Source organism: Dendrobates tinctorius, unplaced genomic scaffold (genome assembly GCF_039654945.1).
Source record: "Dendrobates tinctorius isolate UK_male_01 unplaced genomic scaffold, ASM3965494v1 ptg000022l, whole genome shotgun sequence".
Classification (NCBI taxonomy): Eukaryota; Metazoa; Chordata; class Amphibia; order Anura; family Dendrobatidae; genus Dendrobates; species Dendrobates tinctorius.
This window is the reverse complement of record NW_027361690.1, coordinates 103,049,986-103,071,856: the sequence shown is the minus strand read 5'-3', so window position 1 is coordinate 103,071,856 and position 21,871 is coordinate 103,049,986. Positions and strand designations below refer to the sequence as shown.

Below are 21,871 nucleotides of genomic sequence, written 5' to 3'. Positions count from 1 at the left end.
CATGTGTGTGTGTGTGTGCATGTGTGTGTGTGTGTATGTATGTGTATGTGTGTGTGTATGTATGTGTGTATGTCCGGGATTGGCATCCGCACCGTCGCAGCTACAGCCACAAAATTTGGCACAGTCACACATCTGGACCTCGAGAGCTTCCTAAGCTATGTTGTGAGGCGAAATGTTAACCCCGCGCATTCCAATTCACCAAACAAATTTGCCCCATCTACATACTGGGGAAAAAGTGTGTGCGTGTCAAGCCCCGCCCCTCATTATGATGTCATAATGCCCCTATTTGCATACTGGGAAACAGTGTGTGCGTGTCAAGCCCCGCCCCTCATTATGATGTCATAATGCCCCTATTTGCATACTGGGAAACAGTGTGTGCGTATCAAGCCCCGCACCTCATTATGATGTCACAATGGTTGCCATGGCGACGCTGATGTCATCATAGGTTGCAAGCCCCGCCGCCGCTCATTATGATGTCATAATGGTTGACTATGGGATGGAGGATGTGTGATGGGTATATGGGCACTTGACTATGGGATGGAGGATATGTATGACGCGTATTTGGGCACGGGACTATGGGATGGCGGATATGTATATGGGCACGGGACTATGGGATGGAGGATATGTGATGGGTATATGGGCACTGGACTATGGGATGGAGGATATGTATGATGGGTATATGGGCACGGGACTATGAGATGGCGGATATGTATGATGGGTATATGGGCACGGGACTATGGGATGGAGGATATGTATGACGGGTATATGGGCACGGGACTATGAGATGGCGGATATGTATGATGGGTATATGGGCACGGGACTATGGGATGGAGGATGTGTGTGATGGGTATATGGGCACTCGACTATGGGATGGCGAATAAGTATGATGGGTATATGGGCATGGGACTATGGGATGGAGAATATGAATGATGGGTATATGGGCATGGGACTATGGGATGGAGAATATTTATGATGGGTATATGGGCATGGGACTATGGGATAGAGGATGTGTGATGGGTATATGGGCACTCGACTATGGGATGGAGGATATGTATGATGGGTATATGGGCATGGGACTATGGGATGGAGAATATGTATGATGGGTATATGGCACACTGACAAATAGAGAGAAAAGTATATGCACATAAATAGGGATCACCACACACTAATATAATCAAGAATCAAATTTTATTATAGTGAACACAACAAGCAAACACTTAGTTTAAAAACAATTAAAATGTCTGAACTCACAGACACACATAGACAAACAAAAACAATGGGTCATGTTAATAGACAGTTAAATACTGTGGGCCCCAGAATTAACCATTTAATCAAATAACAAATATCTACTGAATTTCAATATCTGGGATCTAACACCACAGGTTAACTATCCCAATCTTATTCATTGTCATAATATCATGGTGTTAATACAAATAATCCAGAATATCTACATATCAAGTCCTATAGGGAAACACTGTGATTGCATAAGGGATACACAGGCAAAATAAACGCCATGTGTATGCATCAAATTCTCAACATGTTACCACTAAATCAAATACAAGAAAATAGGGACAACATAGCCCCTTTCCCTAACATGATATCACATGATTTTGCACTTTGAATGTATCTGTGCCAAGATCTGGAGAGACATAGGGTCTCCTATGGATGTGTCATCGCATTTGAGCGATGTTTTCAGAGTAGCGAGTGCAAGCAATTGCACTAACTCCTGGCAGCACAGCCAGGTGCCTGTGCATCGAGAATTGATGCCTAGTAAGGGCACATCAGCGTAACCGAAATAGTACTTATTTAAAACAACGGAGGTGTGTTCATACACATAACAACTCATGTGCTTCACTTGAGTTGTTGGTTTGGTGTGTCAAAGTGGATAAAAATAGTTTTATAAAAGCTCATATGTGTCACTTTGATATGTAGCACTGTGATTGGACCTGTGCCAAGATACAGAGTGACATGGGGCTCTCTATACATGCGCTATTGCATTAGTGCGTTGCCTCTAGTGAGGCTATTGTGAGGTATTAAGCTCGGGCACCTGCGCAATGCAAAGATTTTAAACAATAGAGGTCTGTTCACACATATAACATCTCATGTGTCATGTTAAGGATAAAATTTTTTTTTTTTTTTTTTTTTCGGACATGTGCCATATTACCTTCGTATGTTAAGGTGGCTTATTTGTGCTATTTTGACATGTAGTGCTGTGACTGGATTTGTGACCATTAAACCCAGGCGACTGGGCAATGAGGGAACTGATGTTAAATAATAGAGGTGTATTCACACACAGAACAACTTATGTGCGATATTTGATTCATTGTTATTTTGATATGATGCGCTGCTATGTGCATCAGAGACATGGAACTTTTTATATATGCATTTCGCCAGGATGCAGAGTGACGTGGGACTTTCTAGATATGCGCTATAGCATCAATGCGTTGTCTCCAGTGAGACCTTTGTGATGTATAAAGTTTAGGCACCTGTGCAATGAGAGAACCAAAGATTTATTCAAAACAATATAGGTGTGTTCACACACATAACATCTTATGTGCCATGTTACCTTTGTATGTTATAGTGGTCTACATGTGCTACTTTGACATTATTTAGCCTAATAAGGATAAGAGAAAGGAAGAGGAAGGGAAGGGAAGGAAAAAAGGGAAAGGGGAAGGGAGAAAAAAAAAATATATATTTTTTTTTGGACAAGATAATAGAGGTGTGTTCACACACATAACATCTTTTGTGCCATAATACCTTTGTATGTCAAGGTGGCTTATATGTGCTATTTTGACATGTATTACTATGATTGGATTTGTGACCATTAAAGGAAAGAAAGGGGAAAAGGGAAAGAAGAAAAGAGAAAATGTTTTGGACACAACAATAGAGGTGTGTTCACACACATAACATCTCATGTGTCATATTACCTTTGCATGTCAAGGTGGCCTATATGTGCTATTTTGACATGTAGTGCTGTGACTGGATTTGTGACCATTAAACCCAGGCAACTGGGCAATGAGGGAACTGATGTTAATTAATAGAGGTGTGTTCACACACAGAACAACTTATGTGCGATATGTGATTCATCACTTTAAAGTTGATAAGATTAGTCTTATAAAAAGCTTATATGGGTTATGATGATATGTTGCACTGCTATTTGCGTCAGAGACATGGAACTCTCTCTATATGCGTTTTCGCATTAGTGCGCCATTTCTAGTGCGGCTATTTTAAGATATTAAGTCCAGGTGCCTGTGCATTGAAGGATGAAGGTGCTGGGTCTCTTGAGAGACTGTGACTGGATATATGACCATTAAATCCAGGCGACTGGGCAACGAGGGAACTGATGTTAAACAATAGAGGTGTGTTCACACACAGAACAACTTGTGTGCGATATTTGATTCATCATTCACGTTGAAACGTCCGCCGGTATACTCAGGCACCTGCGCAATGGCATAGTTAGAACGCTGTCTCACTAAGGCTACTTTCACACTTGCTTTGTTTTGCAGCGCGTTTTTCCAGCAAAAAACGCATTGAAAAAACGCATACAAACGCATACAAATGCTGCGTTTTTTTCAACCATTTTTATGAGCATGCATGAAAAAAACACAGCGTTTTTATGCGTTTATATGAGTTTTTAGTGCGTTTTTACCGCGTTTGCGTTTTTTCCAACATTAGGTGGCCCTCACACTAACCCAAACCATGACTTTACTAACCCTAACCCTGACCCTAACCCTAACCCTTAACCAAACCATACCCTAACCCTTAACCAAACCATACCCTAACCCTAACCCTAACCCTGACCCTAACCCTTAACCAAACCATACTAACCCTAACCCTAACCCTTAACCAAACCCTACTAACCCTAATCCAAACCCTAACCCTAAACCCTAGCTAACCCTAACCCTAAACCCCCTTAACTAACCCTAACTCTAACCCAAACCCCTAAATTCCATTGTCTAACTAATGGTTAACAAAAAAACGCATGCGCAAAAAAACGCATACATAAGCATGCCAATGCGCACATATGCGCACCCATAGACTTATAATGGGTGCCTTGCTGTAAAAAAAACGCATTACGCGCGCATGCGTTTTTTTGAGGCAAGTCAGACGCCCAAAAAATGCAACAGGATGCATTTTGTGCGCCTGAGCGCATACCGCAAAAAAACGCATGCGCGGAAAAACGCATGTGTATGCGCACATAAGCGCATCCCATGCAAAATATAGGAAAAAAAACGCATGTGTTTTTTAGCGTTAAAATACAGCGCAAAAAAACGCAAGTGTGAAACTAGCCTTAGCACATGACTGATTTGTTTCTTCCGCATCAAAAAGACGCTCAGCTGGTAAGAGTTACTATCAATTTGCTGTGTATTTATACTAGGGACTCTAACAGAGCACTACACTGACCTTGAGAAAGACACTTCATAGTGTTGATACGCGTGGGTTTGAGGGTCCCACACAATTTATCCATTGGTCTGCTTGTCCTCAGAAACCAGGTGATATCATGTTAGGGAAAGGGGCTATGTTTTCCCTATTTTCTTGTATTTGATTTAGTGGTAACATGTTGAGAATTTGATGCATACACATGGCGTTTATTTTGCCTGTGTATCCCTTATGCAATCACAGTGTTTCCCTATAGGACTTGATATGTAGATATTCTGGTATATTTGTATTAACACCATGATATTATGACAATGAATAAGATTGGGATTGTTAACTTGTGGTGTTAGATTCCAGATTTTGAAATTCAGTAGATATTTGTTATTTGATTAAATGGTTAATTCTGGGGCCCACAGTATTTAACTATTAACATGATTCATTGTTTTTGTTTGTCTATGTGTGTCTGTGAGTTCAGACATTTTAATTGTTTTTAACCTATGTGTTTGCATGTTGTGTTCACTATAATAAAATTTGATTCTTGATTATATTAGTGTATGGTGATCCCTATTTGTATGCATATACTTTTCTCTTTATTTGTCACTGTGCTAATTTATTTATATGCACTAGGTGATCCCATCTGAGTATATATTGTGGATGGTGCCCGTTTATCCCTTTTAGTCGGGTATATGGGCATGGGACTATGGGATGGGGATGTGTGATGGGTACAGTGGGGAAAAAAAGTATTTAGTCAGTCAGCAATAGTGCAAGTTCCACCACTTAAAAAGATGAGAGGCGTCTGTAATTTACATCATAGGTAGACCTCAACTATGGGAGACAAACTGAGAAAAAAAAATCCAGAAAATCACATTGTCTGTTTTTTTTTCATTTTATTTGCATATTATGGTGGAAAATAAGTATTTGGTCAGAAACAAGCAATCAAGATTTCTGGCTCTCACAGACCTGTAACTTCTTCTTTAAGAGTCTCCTGTTTCCTCCACTCATTACCTGTAGTAATGGCACCTGTTTAAACTTGTTATCAGTATAAAAAGACACCTGTGCACACCCTCAAACAGTCTGACTCCAAACTCCACTATGGTGAAGACCAAAGAGCTGTCAAAGGACACCAGAAACAAAATTGTAGCCCTGCACCAGGCTGGGAAGACTGAATCTGCAATAGCCAACCAGCTTGGAGTGAAGAAATCAACTGTGGGAGCAATAATCAGAAAATGGAAGACATACAAGACCACTGATAATCTCCCTCGATCTGGTGCTCCACGCAAAATCCCACCCCGTGGGGTCAGAATGATCACAAGAACGGTGAGCAAAAAATCCCAGAACCACGTGGGGGGACCTAGTGAATGAACTGCAGAGAGCTGGGACCAATGTAACAAGGCCTACCATAAGTAACACACTACGCCACCATGGACTCAGATCCTGCAGTGCCAGACGTGTCCCACTGCTTAAGCCTGTACATGTCCGGGCCCGTCTGAAGTTTGCTAGAGAGCATTTGGATGATCCAGAGGAGTTTTGGGAGAATGTCCTATGGTCTGATGAAACCAAACTGGAACTGTTTGGTAGAAACACAACTTGTCGTGTTTGGAGGAAAAAGAATACTGAGTTGCATCCATCAAACACCATACCTACTGTAAAGCATGGTGGTGGAAACATCATGCTTTGGGGCTGTTTCTCTGCAAAGGGGCCAGGACGACTGATCCGGGTACATGAAAGAATGAATGGGGCCATGTATCGTGAGCTTTTGAGTGCAAACCTCCTTCCATCAGCAAGGGCATTGAAGATGAAACGTGGCTGGGTCTTTCAACATGACAATGATCCAAAGCACACCGCCAGGGCAACGAAGGAGTGGCTTCGTAAGAAGCATTTCAAGGTCCTGGAGTGGCCTAGCCAGTCTCCAGATCTCAACCCTATAGAAAACCTTTGGAGGGAGTTGAAAGTCCGTGTTGCCAAGCGAAAAGCCAAAAACATCACTGCTCTAGAGGAGATCTGCATGGAGGAATGGGCCAACATACCAACAACAGTGTGTGGCAACCTTGTGAAGACTTACAGAAAACGTTTGACCTCTGTCATTGCCAACAAAGGATATATCACAAAGTATTGAGATGAAATTTTGTTTCTGACCAAATACTTATTTTCCACCATAATATGCAAATAAAATGAAAAAAAAAAAACAGACAATGTGATTTTCTGGATTTTTTTTTTCAATTTGTCTCCCATAGTTGAGGTCTACCTATGATGTAAATTACAGACGCCTCTCATCTTTTTAAGTGGTGGAACTTGCACTATTGCTGACTGACTAAATACTTTTTTCCCCACTGTATATGGGCACGGGCCTATGGGATCGTGGATATGTATGATGGGTATATGGGCACGGGACTATGGGATGGAGGATATGTATGATGGGTATATGGGCACTCAACTATGGGATGGAGGATAATTATAATTTGCTATAACTAACCACAGTTAGTTACTATGCCCGGGCAGCGCCGGGCTCTTCAGCTAGTTTACTATATTGAGGCAGCAGAGTTACTATGGACTCCATCTGGTCTCTGTTCAGTAGTGTACTTTTCAGAGGCGCACAAAACTATGGTCACCCACGCTTTTATGCACACCTAAAAAGACAGACACCGACGGATCTGTTTGGCTGCTGTCACACACTAAGGCTTTATTCACACATCAGTATTTTTGATCAGTATTTCATCAGTATTTGTATGGCAAAAAACACAGAATAGGTGTCAATCTTTCAATAATAGATTTTCTCTGTAAGGCCGGGGTCACACTGGCGAGGAATACGGACGAGTGAGAGGCGTTAGGCCGGGGTCACACTAACCGACGCAAAATACGGTACATAGTTTATAGGCATAATACGGATGAATGACCCCTAAATAGTGCTCCGTATGTCATCCGTAAGCAAGGTGTGGTTGCGTATTTTGTGCTTGTCAGCATCCGTATGTAATCCTTATGGCGATATTTTCTCGCCGCCTTGCAAAATGGACATATAATGGAGCCCTATGACAGGGTTTCTAACAGAAACGAAATAATAGATATAGACACAAAGAAAGCACTATCCCGTCCCTGGGAGTTAAGTCCCAGGGCACATGGAAGGGATAGTACGTCATATGGCAGAAAGGGGTTAAAAACAAAGTATATATTTTACATTTTGCTTACTTGCCATACTTGTCCAATTTAGCAATACTGTTTGATGTTTTTGCATGTTATTTTTCTGCACCTGAACTTAACTAGCAATGTAGCCTTTTTTATTACAATTTTTTTTTTGTCAAGGGTATAGTCCAGCTAGTCCTATTCAGCAATTTTATGCACCACAATACAGTGAGCTGTTTTCGCATCTTACTTTCTGTACATGTATCTACCAACCAACGTAGCATTGATAGTAAGATTTTTTTTTTTCAAGGAGGGGTAAAATACTGTATAAAATAATGATAAAAAATATGCCTACTTATGTTTTGCTTCTGGCATACATGTTTTACTACTTCATTTTAACAACTGTACACCCCACAAAAATAATGGTGCCACATCTTCATTTCCATGCACATACCACCCAATCTAGCAGTGCCTGGAAGTAGAAACACCAAACGCAGGTCACAATTGCCTTCCTTTGACTCAGGTAAGTTTATTAGTGGGAAGGAAGTTGAGGGTGTAAAGTAATATATGGCATATATCTCATCTCAATCAAAAATTGATATTATCTTTGTCAGCTACTCCGAAACACCAACTGTTCGAATGAGTGTTCTGAAAAGAACCTGATCACAGTTGACTGAGAAGGATAATTTTTGGACCTTTTTTTATTAGAAAAAAAATATGAAAAGTCTGTCAGGGTGCTACATTATTAAATGAGCTTTTGATTACTACACTTCATTATTACTAAGGCTGTATTTGTGTTAAAAAGCCTGAAATGGTATGGAAACAGTCTCCAGAACGGAGAGGATTTTTAACAGAAGAGTTTAACACATATCTTTTCATTGGCTTGCTAGCCAAATAATGTAGTTTATCATCATCTATTTTTCACTCTAAACACACAGAACAACTGGACAACCGTATTAATATCTTTCTGCAGTTAGAAAACGTTGTATTTTTATATAGTGAACTGATGTTTAGAAATATACAGACTTGACATTTGTCTCCATCAAATGGAACAGAATGCTCTTCTACGTAAAGACAGTGATGGACGTCACTACAATTTTTGTGTAGCGATGATATGGCATATTGTATTTGTAGAGCTTAGGATAGTAACAATTATGGACATAAACATGCTATATCTATAATTAGGATTACCCTAGTATATACATCTGAACTAGTAGATATCAGAAAAAAGAATAATCAGTGGCCTATTCAGGATTTCATCTACAAAGGGGATCAGGTTTTGTGTTATCTACTGGCATTCTGAGGCCTGTTGGTATGGGGAACTCATGGCAAACTCTACTAGGATTGACAAAGTCAAAGGTGCTGGTCAAGAAAAGAGACAACCCAAAGGCTCAAATATGCATGCAGCTGTTCCTATCTATATAAGCCAAGCAATAAATACTAGTGAGATTCTGTCCTCTTAATTATATTATATATTAGCTGAAGAGCCCGGCGCTGCCCGGGCATAGTAACTAACTACGGTTAGCTATAACAAATTATAATGATTATATCTATATATAAAGCTGAGTGTAGAGCCCCGCCCATGCCGCATAGCCACATCCACTATAATATCCCACATCATCCCAGCCAGAGCCACCGGACTACTACCCCTAATATCCCACATCATCCCATCTGATAGAGCCACTGGACTACTACCCCTAATATCCCACATTGTCCCGTCAGCCAGAGCCATCGGACTACTTCCCCTAATATTCCACATCATCCCGTCAGAGCCACCGGACTACTACCCCTAATATCCCACATCATCCCGTCAGTCAGGGACACCAGACAACTACCACTAATATCCCACATCATCCCGTCACAGACACCGGACTACTCCCCCTATTATCCCACATCATCCCATCAGCCAGAGCCACCGGACTACTATCACTAATATCCCACATCATCACATCAGCCAGAGCCACCGGACTACTACCACTAATATCCCACATCACCCCGTCAGCCAGAGCCACTGGACTACTAACACTAATGTGGTGCCCCTGAGGCTTCAGTCGCCACAGAAGTGCTGCAACTTCTCCTAAGGTGTAGTGCCCCACCATCCAGGTAGGCTGGGAACTCCTTTCCGCATTCCAACACCTGCACACCACACACAGGATAGTTCAGGATAGGTCATAGGGTGCCTTTTGTGGTCCCTGGCTTCGTAACACGAGATGTGCTGGGAGGCGGGTGGAGTTAGATATAAAAGAGTGGGAAGAATGAGAGTTAGTAGTTAGTTGGTTAGAGGAGAGAGAAGAGAGAAGATGGGTGTCTGAGGGACGTGCTGCAGCAGGTCCCAGTGATCTGGGCTGCTGGCACGAGAGACCAGAGAAAGAGACTGATAAGATTGATAGAATAGAAGGACAATGGGAAGCTGGTTGAAGGAAGATAGAGAACCCTTCCAGTCCAGAGAGCGCAAAGGCCGGGGCCCGTTCCCTGAGGTTGATTGGATCTTTATGTCCGGCAACAGACACTGGAGGAGTAGTGAGCCGCTAACGCCTTGCTCCCACCATAGACTTGAGACACAACAGCAACTGAATAGAGAGCCGGGACGCAGTGAGGAGTCCCTGAAGCAGGCTACAGCTGTCTGTCATACAAGTAAAGACTAGGAACACCTAGAGAGAGGCATTCCAGGGTAACTAAGTACTGGAGTGTTTCGCACCTAAAGGCGCATTGGAGGAGTCGTTCACTAAGGTACATGTTGGCGGAGTGTGGAAGGGAGAATCCTATCCTGCCTGGAGGTTGGCTGGAGCCCTGACCTGGAGAACACGGTATGGAGGCAGGCAGTTGAGTGAACTGCAAACAGTGAGTAAAGCTTTGGAACCGCATACTCGGGTGTCCTCCAGTTATTCACGCACCACTACACCTGGGTACCAGCCTCTATACCATTCTGCGCCTCTCCGCATCCATTGCACCTACACTGCCCTGGGACTACAGCTCCACCTGTAGGGAGCTATACCATCTCTGCTGCACCACACCATCAGTCCCAGCGGATCTGTATGCAGCGTTGGCTTACCATCTTACTTGCCAAACACCACGGGTGGCGTCACGAACTATTCTAATAAACTTTAACACCATTAACATCACCTCCATTGATATTGGGTGCCCAGGGCCACGGACCGGGTCACCGCTGCAGTGACACATTCCCGCCGTGACACCGGCCCGGTACCGAGTACCCCGCTGCCCTAGGTGTGCGAGGGCGACCCACTAATATCCCACATCATCCCATCAGCCAGAGCCACCAGACTACTACCCCTAATATCCCACATCATCCCATCAGCCTGGGGTCAGAACCAGAGCACTGAGTGGGACGGTCCTAACTTCCATACAGGGGATCCCTTTAAGAGAGGCCTGGGGTCAGAACCAGAGCACTGAGTGGATTTGTCCTGACTTGCATTCCAATGATTCCTTTAATAGAAGCCTGGGGTGAGAATCAGAGTGATGAGGGATTTACTCTAACTTCCATACCAGAGATCCCTTTAAGAGAGGCCTGTGGTCAGTACCAAAGCACAGAGTGAATTTGCCCTCACTTCCATGCTGGGGATCCCTTTACGAGAGACTAGGATCAGGATCAGAACCAGAGCGCTGGATGGATTTGCCCTAACTTCCATACCAATGAACCCTTTAAGAGACCCTGGGGTCAGAACCACAGAGCTGAGTGGACCGGTCCTAACTTCCATACCAGGGATCCCTTTAAGAGAGGCCTGGGGTCAAAACCAAAGCACTGGATGGATTTGACCTGACTTCCATACCGGAGATCCCTTTAAGAAAGGCCAGGGGTCAGTACCAAAGCGCAGAGTGGATTTGCTCTAACTTCCATACCAATGATTCCTTTAAGAGACCATGGGGTCAGAACCACAGAGCTGAGTGGAACGGTCCTAACTTCCATACCAGGGATCCCTTTAAAAGAGGCCTGGGGTCAAAACCAAAGCCCTGGAAGGATTTGTTCTGACTTCCATACCAATGATCCCTTTAAGAGGGAAGATGTGCCTACAGGATGGAGGATGTGTGATGGGGATATGGGCAGGGAGGGGGGGGATTCATTTCTGTCATGTGACAGGCAACAACTGGCAGCCTTTCAAAACAGAGAGGATTTTTAATAGAAGGTACACCACTTTGCAAAGTTACTTGCTTTTACAAGTACTTAGCAATTTTACCCATTTAAATGAGCTCTCCCATCAGAATTGTTATCTTCTTAGTATATTGCAGTTATCATATTATATAGCATTGTGTACTTACAATTGCTCATTTTGCCTTTCTACCCAGCTAATTCTTCCTCTTTTCCCTTAGTGACATCACGTGATTTAAAACTGACTAGCTGAATGCTTCTAAGCTCTGTGTAGAAACAGGAAGTCTCTTTTCCCTGTATTAGTCGTCACAAAAGTCCCTGGCTGGGGGGAGCAGGGAGCAGCTTGGCCAGGATTTGAAGAGTGGAATGATTTATGCAGGGACAAGAGACTTCCTGGTTCTACATAGAGCAAAGAAAAGCGAAGTATTAGTTGGGTAGAAAGGCAAAATGAGCAATTGTAAGTACACAGTGCTATATAATATGATGACTGCAATATATTAAGAATATAAAAACATTGGGAGGAGGATGAGTGCTTCTAAAAGATTAGATAAATCTCTTTAACCACTAGACAATCCATTATTGCATTTTTCTTTTTGGTATCATAGGCTTAATCTGCACGCCCTGCAACACCAATAAACTGCAAGGGTTAAACTGAGAGGGATGGATGAGATTAATGTGTGCGCTATAGGAAAAACACTGCAGTAGACCAGGCACCACATTAATGCCTGATGAAGTGCATTAACCAACATGAGTGTGATACGCTTTTAACATTTTTTTTTTCGATAGTGTGAGTGACTGGACGAGTTGGCAGCTAAGAGAAGAGGTTGAAGCTTTTGTGTAACAAGCTATTAAAACTGTTGAGTGCCTAGGTACTCTGTCAAGATTTAAAGTCTGAAGCAACCTCATATCACCCCTGAGGAGGGAGCTGGCAGGGTGCCCATTTTATGCATTAACCAGAACAAGGTCCTATTCCATTGACTCCAATTGTACCCATTTAGTAGGTATAATGCTCTGCTGTGCTGGGTTTCAGCGTTCAGCACTTAGCTAAGAACTAATTCTTTGAGTGTATGTTTCAGGAAAGGGCAAACAAATTATCGCTTTTTCCCTTCCCTGGCTGCCGATCCAAGGCAACTGTCAGCCACAATACTGTACACCATTTTATATTAACATTTTCATTATGTTCATAGGTGTTTATTGACTTATGACTTTTATTTAAAGGGGATCTCCATAAATAAATATAATCATAGCCAGAAGTATTAGTACCAGTGGGTTGGGTTATTATAATTTCTAATTCCTAAGAAAAGATTGTTTAGCTTATCATGCAAAAACTAAAGCATACAGTATGATCACTCTTGTAATTCCTTTTAATTGCTCCAATATATATTAAATAAAAATGTTAAGCTTTGATAAGAGACAAAATATAGTAGTTTGTAAAAGTTTTAGGCAGGTGTGGAGAAAATGCTGCAAATTACAATGCTTTCAAAATAGAAGTTGTAATGCTTGTTTTATTATTATTATTATTCATTTTTATAGCGTCATTTATTCCATGGTGTTTTACATGTGTAAAAGGGGCATACATAGAAAAGTACAATAAACATGATCAATACAAGACACACACAAGTACAAAAGGAGAGAGAACCCTGCTCGCGAGGGCTCACAGTGTATAGGAGATGGGTGAGGATACACTAGGAGAGGGTAGAGCTGGTCATGTGGTGGTGCAGTAGACTGAGGATCACTGTAGGTTGTAGGCTTGTCGGAAGTGGTAGGTTTTCAGGTTCCTTTTGAAGGTTTCAGTGGTACGCGAAAGTCTGGTGTGTTGGAGTAGAAAGTTCCCGAGCGGTTGTGGGAAGAAGAGATAAGAGGGGAGTAGACATGGAGATCTTGAGAGGATCGAAGGTTGCGTGTAGGTAAATACTGGGAGAACATGTCACAGATGTATGGAGGAGACAGGTTGTGGATGGCTTTGGATGTCATAGTTAGGGTTTTGAACTGGAGCCTCTGGACAATAGGAAGCCAGTGAAGGGCTTGGCAGAGAGGAGAGGCTGGGGAATAACAGGGAGACAGATGGATTAGTCAGGCAGCAGATTTTAAGATAGATTGGAGTGGTGCAATAATGCTAGAAGGGAGGCCAGAGAGTTTCAGTTTCAGGTTTGGGAAATATTTTTGAGTTGGAGTCGGCAGGAGGAGGCAATGGCTTGGATATGTGGCTTGAATGAGAGGGCAGATTCGAGGATCACCCCGAGGCACCGAGCATTTGGTACTGGGGAAAGTGAGCAGCCATTGATGTTGATGGATAGGACTGGTGGAGGGGTAGAGTGAAATGGGGGAAAGTTGATGAATTCTGTTTTGTTCATGTTCAGTTCATGTTTTATTTTATAAAATGTAAAGTGAACTAATAAATTTGAACTCTAAATCAAATATTTAGTTTGCCAACGCTTTGCCCTCAAAACAGCCTCAATTCTTCTAGGCACACTTACACACAGGTTTCAAGGAAGTCAGCAGAGAGGTTGTTCTAACATCTTGGAGAACTAACCACAGATCTTCTATGGATGTCGCCTGGGCAAAGTCTTCAGTCTCTTCATGTAATCTCAGACAGAATAATGTTGAGATCAGGGCTCTTTTGGGGCCATATCGTCACTTCCAAGACTTTTTGTTCTTCTTACTCTGACGATAGTTCTTAATGATGTTGGCTGAATGGATGGGGTCGTTGTTCTGCTGTATAATACATTTGAAGCCTCCTTGATGATATTGCATGCTAGATAAGTATCAGCCTGTACTTTTCAGCATTAAGGATACCAAGAAACTGAAACTTTGTGGACCGTAGATGCTGACTAAGGAACTTAGTGCAGCAGATGAAAGACACATCATGCTTACTTCACTTCGAAACTGGAAGCTGTTCACCAGTGCCATCATCTCAGAACTAGCAGCAACCAGTTGGCGTCAACTACCCATCAACTGGCCACAAGAGGTCTTCGTAGAAGAATTTGTAGTGCTAGAGGCAATTCCTTTGACATGAAAACAAGCACTAGAAATCAGTGTCGGACTGGGGTGCCAAGGGCCGACCAATAACCAACTCTAGGGCTCCACTTTTCAACTATATGCAAATGTGACTTTGTCTTCAATCACAAATTTATATAACAAAGAATTGGATAGATTGTTAAATGAATAAGATACCGCCTTTATCTATGTGAGCAGGTTACGGGATGCAGTGACAGGCAGGAGACAGTCTCTCTGTTCCCGCACTCGCTGTTGCCCCCTGCTGCTAAGTGCAAAGGTTGGTCCAGTTCTCTAAGCTTTCCCCCGAACAACAGGGGAGACAGCCCCGGCAGTTCCGGACCTGGCACAAAACAGGTACCCCTGGTTCGATCCCTCTTCTTACACTCCCCCTCTCCTTTTGATCGCCATTCCACGGGCGAGAGTTGTTGCAGTAACCGTTGACATTTTCCCATCTCCTGGATGATTCGCTGCCAGATAAATTAGTCTTGATTGTATTGGTTGGGGAGTATTCCAGCTGTTGTCTGTTCGGTGAAGCGTAAGTCAGGTTGGGTAGTAGAGTCAGGTTGAGTGGGCGAGTACGGGGACATGCACAGGTCCAGTGGAGCAGCCATTTCGGGAGCTTCAGGCTCCTGTTCCTCTGCTGGGCCGATATCTGGCGGGTCAGGAAATTCTTCTTAATCATAATCAACAGCTGCAGGGGGAAGTGTTTCAGGAACAATTTGTGTCGCTATTTGGTCAGAGTGTCATGACAGGTAAGGAAGTAGCATGTTCCAATGAACTACACGAGTAGGAGCGTCTTCTTCTCCTTCAGGTTGGACTTCATAGACGGGACCTTCAGAGCTGATCCTGCATTTCACCTGATACAGGGTTCTTTCCCATCGGTATTCCAACTTGCCTCGGGGGCGTTTGTCTTGGACCAGCGCACGGTCTCCGGCCTTGAGAGCTGTCCCGCGCAGGGGGGTCACTTCAGGATGTTTCAAGCTCATGAAACTTGGTCTGCACAAGCCGATGTAAAGTTTGCAAATGGTGGCGATGTTCACAGACCCAGGTAGACACCCCCATCTGCAGGTAGTCCTCCTCTGGGTCCAACTCCAGCTCAGTGATCTCTCATCCTTTTTGGCAGAACAGCAGGGTGTATGGCATATATCCAGTTGTGCTGTGCAGCCGACTGTTCTACACACAGACTAATTCAGCCACAAACTTGGGCCAGCGGACTTTTCTGTCTTCCTCTAATGTTCTCAGCATTTGAATCAGCATCCGATTGAAACGCTCTGTTCTGCCCTCTGATATAGGGCAGTCTGTTTGTGTTATGTGCTCTGAATAAAGCAATATGTTTGTATTATGTGCTGGGTTAATTATAGCACCATCTAGTGGTGGCTGAATATATAGCATTATATAGTCTGTGCCTTTAGCAGAAGCAATGCACTATGGGATTGAAGCAGTGCTTGTGGGAAGGAAGCAATGTATTATGGGATGAAGAAGGGCCATTTTGCTTCTGTGTATATCATAGGATGCATGTGTTTACCTGTCCTCCATCTTAATTCTCCAACTTGAATTCGTTATCCGGTTAATGCATATCTGGTAAGCTTAATCTTTCTTAAAATCCCCTCCAGACGAGAGCAAACCTCAGGATGTCGGTAAATATTGTCCTCTACACAAGAAACCACATCCTCTACTAAAATGCAGAGCCGTCAGGGAGAAGTCTTTAGAGGATCGCAAAGGTTTCCTCAAGGAGAACAACATCTGCTTCAAATGTTGTGCCGCAACCTCTCACTTCGCCAGGAACTGTGAAGCTAGCGTGAAATGTGCAGAATGCAGCAGCTCGGATCACAATACAGCCTTGCACTCTGGATCACCTCCATGAGTGTTGTCGCAGAGGAGCACGATGGAAAGCATAAGGACACTGACGAAGACACCCCGGATGTCAACTCTAAATGTACTGAGATCTGTAGAGGACTCACAGGAGGAAGGTCCTGTTCAAAAATCTGTTTTGTCCGAGTTTATCCTGCAGGCCGCAAGGACAAAACCTTCAAAATTTATGCAATCCTAGATGGCCAAAGTAACAGGTCTCTAGCCAGGTTCATCTTCTTTGGCAACTTCAGCATTGTAGGCCCTGGTTCTCCCTACACCCTGAGAACATGTTCAGGTACCATTGAGACGGCAGGGAGAAAAGCAAACGGATACAAAGTGGAGTCCATAGATGGCCAGACCTGCCTATCACTACCGACCATCCTGGAGTTCAATCAGATTCCTGACAACAGGTCAGAAATATCTTCACGGGAGGTGGCGACATGTCACCCCCATCTAAAGCGTATAGCCCACCTGATACCTGAACTAGATCCAGGAACTATAATAGCTCTACTTCTGGGAAGAGATATACTACAAGTCCACAAGGCTAGAGAATGTATAAACGGCTCCAGGAACGCTCCGTACGCACAGAGGCACAACCTTGGATGGGTCATCATAGGAGACGTCTGCCTAGGAGGAGCACACAAGCTGGCCTTAGTTGACAGCATGCTTACCAATACTCTTGAAAATGGACGTCTGTCTCTCTTCCAGCCATGTAAGAGTAGCTTCCTGGTTAAAGAGTTGCCACACAATGCTCCTCTACCTTGTCCATTAGCTGATTCTTCTTGTGAAGACCACTTATGTGACGGCGACCAAGATCACATAGGGTGCACAGTTTTCCATGGAACAAAAGAGGACAACAAGGTAGCAATGTCCATAGAAGACAGACTGTTTTTGGACATCATGGATCAAAAGATGGTAAGAGATGAGTCAGAGTTGGATGGCCCCTCTACCATTTAAACCCCAGATGCAACGCTTACCCACCAATCAGAAGTCTTGTAAGGGATGGCACCATTGCAAACTCGCATTTACCGCTCCAAACCTGGAAAATGCCAAAAACACAATAATTCGTACCGTACAACACGAGTGTTACGCCAAAGAAATAGACAACCTCAACAAAGGTCAACCCATTTCTATAGACAGCGTCTTGAAAAAGCTTGACCCAATAATTGACCAAAACGAGCTGATATGAATTGAAGGTCATCTTCAGGAAGCCAAGGTGGAATTCGTGGAAAAACACGCTGTAATAATTCCTGGCCATCATTATGTGACTACTCTGCTCGTACAGCACCATCATGTTTTGGTGAAACATCAGGGCCGATTGTTTACCGAAGGGAAACTACGAACTGCTGGACTATGGATAGTCGGAGCAAAGAGATGTGTGAGTAAACTCATCTTCAACTGTGTGACTTGTCGCAAACTCCGCGGTGCGACTCAAAGCCCAAAGATGGCCAATCTCCCATCAGACAGACTTTGAATGGATCCTCCCTTTACCAACGTTGGACTGGATGTATTTGGGCCGTGGTCTGTAGTTGACGGCATACTAGAAGAGTCCAAGCCAACGCAAAACACTGGGCAGTTATGTTTACCTGCATGTCCATCAGAGCGGTCCACATCGAAGTGATTGAATCCATGGACACATCAAGTTTCATAAATGCACTCCGATGTTTCATTGCCATCAGAGGCACCGAGAAACACATTCGCTCTGACAGAGGCACAAATTTCGTAGGAGCAGTGAAAGAACTCCAAATTCCTTCCAACCTAGACATTACCAGTGTGGAAAGTTACCTGAGTGAACAGGGATGTACCTGGAACTTCAATTTACCACACTCTTCTCACATGGGAGGTGCTTGGGAGAGGATGATAGGAATAGCACGCAGAATCTTAGACTCTATTTTCTAGCAAGAAGGTAGCACAAGACTCACACACGAAGGTTTGACTACATTCTTGGCAGTAGTTTCGGCCATCATAAATGCCAGACCATTGACTGCACTCTCCAGTGATAAAGAAGATCCAACCATTCTCACTCCCGCCATGTTACTCACTCAGAAAACTGACACTCCTAGCGCTCCACTGGGAGAATTCAGCAACAAGGACCTCTACAGACGTCAATGGAGACAAGTTCATAGTCTCTCCAATACTTTCTGGGACAGATGGAGAAAGCAATACCTCTCCACCTTACAGCCTACGAAGAAGTGGCAGATTGACAAGCCGAACATCAAACTCGGTGATATTGTGCTCATGAAGGAGAGTCAGTCACATCGAAATGAGTGGCCTCTGGGCCTCATCACCAAGGTGTTCCCAAGCAAAGATGAGAAGGTGCGCAAGGTCGAGGTCAAAGTGTGGAAGGCTGGGGAGAGTAAACTATTCCTCAGACCAGTTGCAGAGCTAATTCTATTGCTTTCACCTAAAGAGCCTGTAAGTGGCATCAGTTGATGCCAAGCGGGGAGTGTTTTTCCCTCTGATATAGGGCATTCTGTTTGTGTTATGTGCTCTGAATAAAGCAATATGTTTGTATTATGTGCTGGGTTAATTATAGCACTATCTAGTGGTGGCTGAATTTATAGCAGTGTCTTTGATAGCATTATATAGTCTGTGCCTTTAACAGAATTAATGCACTATGGGATTGAAGCAGTGTTTGTGGGAAGGAAGGAATGTATTCTGGGATGAAGAAGGGCCATTTTTCTTCTGTGTATATCATAGGATTCACATATTTACCTGTCCTCCAACTTAATTGTCCAACTTGAATTCGTTATCCGGATAACGTATATCTGGTAAGCTTTATCTTTCTTACAATGCAGTGTGTGCAGAGAGTTTATTAGCTGCATAGTAGTCAGTGCTCAGTAGACGTAATTGGACACCTGTGTCTTCTTTCTATGTAAATTGCATCACACTAAATGCTTCCTGTATCTGTGTTAACTGTGTGATCATCTGCCCAATACTTATGTATGTCATTGTATTCTTTACAGTTTTACCGTATGTTCTATACTCTTCACAAATAAACAAGTTAGACTACAGAGAACAGTCTGCTTATTTTGGGAAGACAGAGCTGTGGTTTATGCTGTATGCTGGATTGCACATCGTGTCAGCGTGCCTGAAAGCAGAATACACTCACAGGCCGCATTCCCTTGAGGATGGTATGGCATTGTTCTGGATTTCTCGATCTGGTACAGGCGATGCAGTTCTTTCATAATCCATCCTTGAAAACAGGCGCCTTGGTCAGAGTAAATCCTCTTTGGACAGCGATACACTCAGATGAAGTCTCTGCAAATGGCCTGTGCCACCGTCTGATCCCAAGTTGGAGTCACCACAGCAAATTTGGTGAAGTGGTTGGTCATCGCCAGGCAGTGTTCGTAGCCAAGATGAGCAGGGCCTATAGACAAGTAGTTGATCATCAGCACCTCCAGAGGGGCAGAGGTTACAATAGTTTGCGTAGGGGCCCTCTGCTCTGGAGGCTTCGCTAACTCACAGCTCCTCCATTGCTGACAAACTTCATCTACTGATGTTTTCAGCCGAGGATGATAGTCAGTCTTTGCAGCCACCGGAACATCTTTTCTTGGCCAAAGTGGGCCCCTCTCCCCTGGGCTTTTGTAGCCACCTCATGGAGCAATTTTTTGGGGAGCACCACTTGCCAGGTGACTTCCCATTACCGTGTAAACTGCACCTTCTGATACAGCAAACCATCTTTCAGTTGAAGCCTCTCCCACTGTTGAAGGATCTGTAAGGTTCCTGGGGACAAGGCATCTCTCTCTCTTTGGTTGGGAAGTTGCTTCAAAGCCACCCATTGTCTCATCTGGGCAAGTTCCTTATCTTCCTGTTGAAGCCGTACCCAGTCATCACGGGGCCGTTCGAGTGTGTGTTGTCTGGTAGCCCCCCTGATCTGTCCCTGTGTTGCAGCCAGCCTCCTGATGAAATTACGAAACTCAGGGATCTCTTCAGCCTCCAGTTATTTGTCCCATTTAGGTCTAGGTTGCTCATGAGTCACTCGGCATAAAGTATCGGCATGGGTGTTTTCGGCTCTCCTCTGATAGGCAATCTTGTACTGGTACTTGGTCATGCGGGTCACCTATCTCTGCTCCAGGGCTATTAGCTTCACACTTTCCAGATGAGCTAGAGGGTTGTTGTCAGTGCGTACTAAGACTTCGGACCCCAACCTGTACTCAGCGAACTTCTCAGTCAGGGCCCACACCAACTCCAGCAGTTCTATCTTGAAAGAGCTGTAGTTATTCGTGTTACATTCAGAGTCATGGAGAGACCTACTCGCATAGGCAATCACCCACTCTTTTCTGTCCTGCATTTGTGACAATACAGCTCCCTGTCCATGTAGACTTCCATCGGTGTGGAGGATGAAGGGTTGCATAGGCCAGTATGGGTGCTTCAGTCTGAGCCATCTTCAGGGCTTGGAAAGCTTCTTCCTGACTATCTCCCCACTGTATGGTCCGATTCTTCACAAAAGACGGCACTCCTTTCAACAAATCTAACAGCGGGTTTGCAATGTGGGTGAAGTTTTTCACGAACCGTCGATAATACCTGGTGAGTCCCAGGAAAGCCCGAACATCCTTCACAGTCTTCGGGGTGGGCCAGTCTTGTACTGCTGCAATCTTCTCACGTGATGGTCTTACCCCTTCAGCAGGGATGTCCCAGGTATATAATTTGTGTGCGAAAGAGATGACACTTCTGAGGCTTCACTTTCAGGCCATGCTTCTGTAAACGACTCAACACTTGTTCCAGCCTCTGTAGGTGTTCCTCAAAAGTGACTGCATAAATAATGATGTCACCAAGTAGATGAGAGTTGCCTCAAAGTTTAAGTCTCCCAAACATCTTTCCATCAGTCGCTGGAAGTTCCCAGGTGCGATAGATAGTCCAAAAGGCATCCGGTAGAACTCAAACAACCCCATAGGCAGTATGAAGGCTGTCTTTGCCCGGTCAAGCTTGGACATGGGCACTTGCCAATACCCACTGGCCAGGTACAATGACAAGAAGTACTTTGCTTTTCCCAGAGCAGAGAGGGATTCCTCAATCCTCGGCAGCGGGTATGAATCTCGCACGGTGCAAGCATTCAGCTTCCGATAGTCTACGCAAAGGTGCAGGGTTCAGTCTTTTTTTCGGACTAGGACTTTGGCTCTCTTGGATATCTCCGCTCTGCAGCATATGCGCCAATATCTCTCTCACCTCCCGGTACATTTGTGGTGGGATCTGTCGATATCGTTCCCTAATGGGTGCAGCATTTCCCATTGGAATATACCGCTCTAGCACCGCTTCTACTTGTTGCACATGTTGTGGTGAGTTTGGGCCCGCATCTGCTCTTGGATTCGATGCCCCTCCTTTAGGTGATTAGATTCTGACTCTGAGGACACTGATATGGCCACTCTGGATTTCTATGCTTTACTGCCAACTGAACGGCCTCTGGAGGTATCAGATCTTCCG

The 21,871-nt window shown here is 44.0% G+C and overlaps 1 protein-coding gene across 1 annotated transcript in view; it reads left to right on the top strand.

The window, feature by feature from the left end:
* Positions 1-14,615, top strand: part of LOC141084439 (uncharacterized) — a 32,396-nt gene extending 17,781 nt beyond the window's left edge. Inside the window, exon 3 of the mRNA XM_073569163.1 lies at positions 14,424-14,615. Within this exon, the coding sequence (XP_073425264.1) occupies positions 14,424-14,615 (192 nt within the window). The remainder of the gene's footprint in view (positions 1-14,423) is intronic.
* Positions 14,616-21,871: the final 7,256 nt, after the last annotated feature.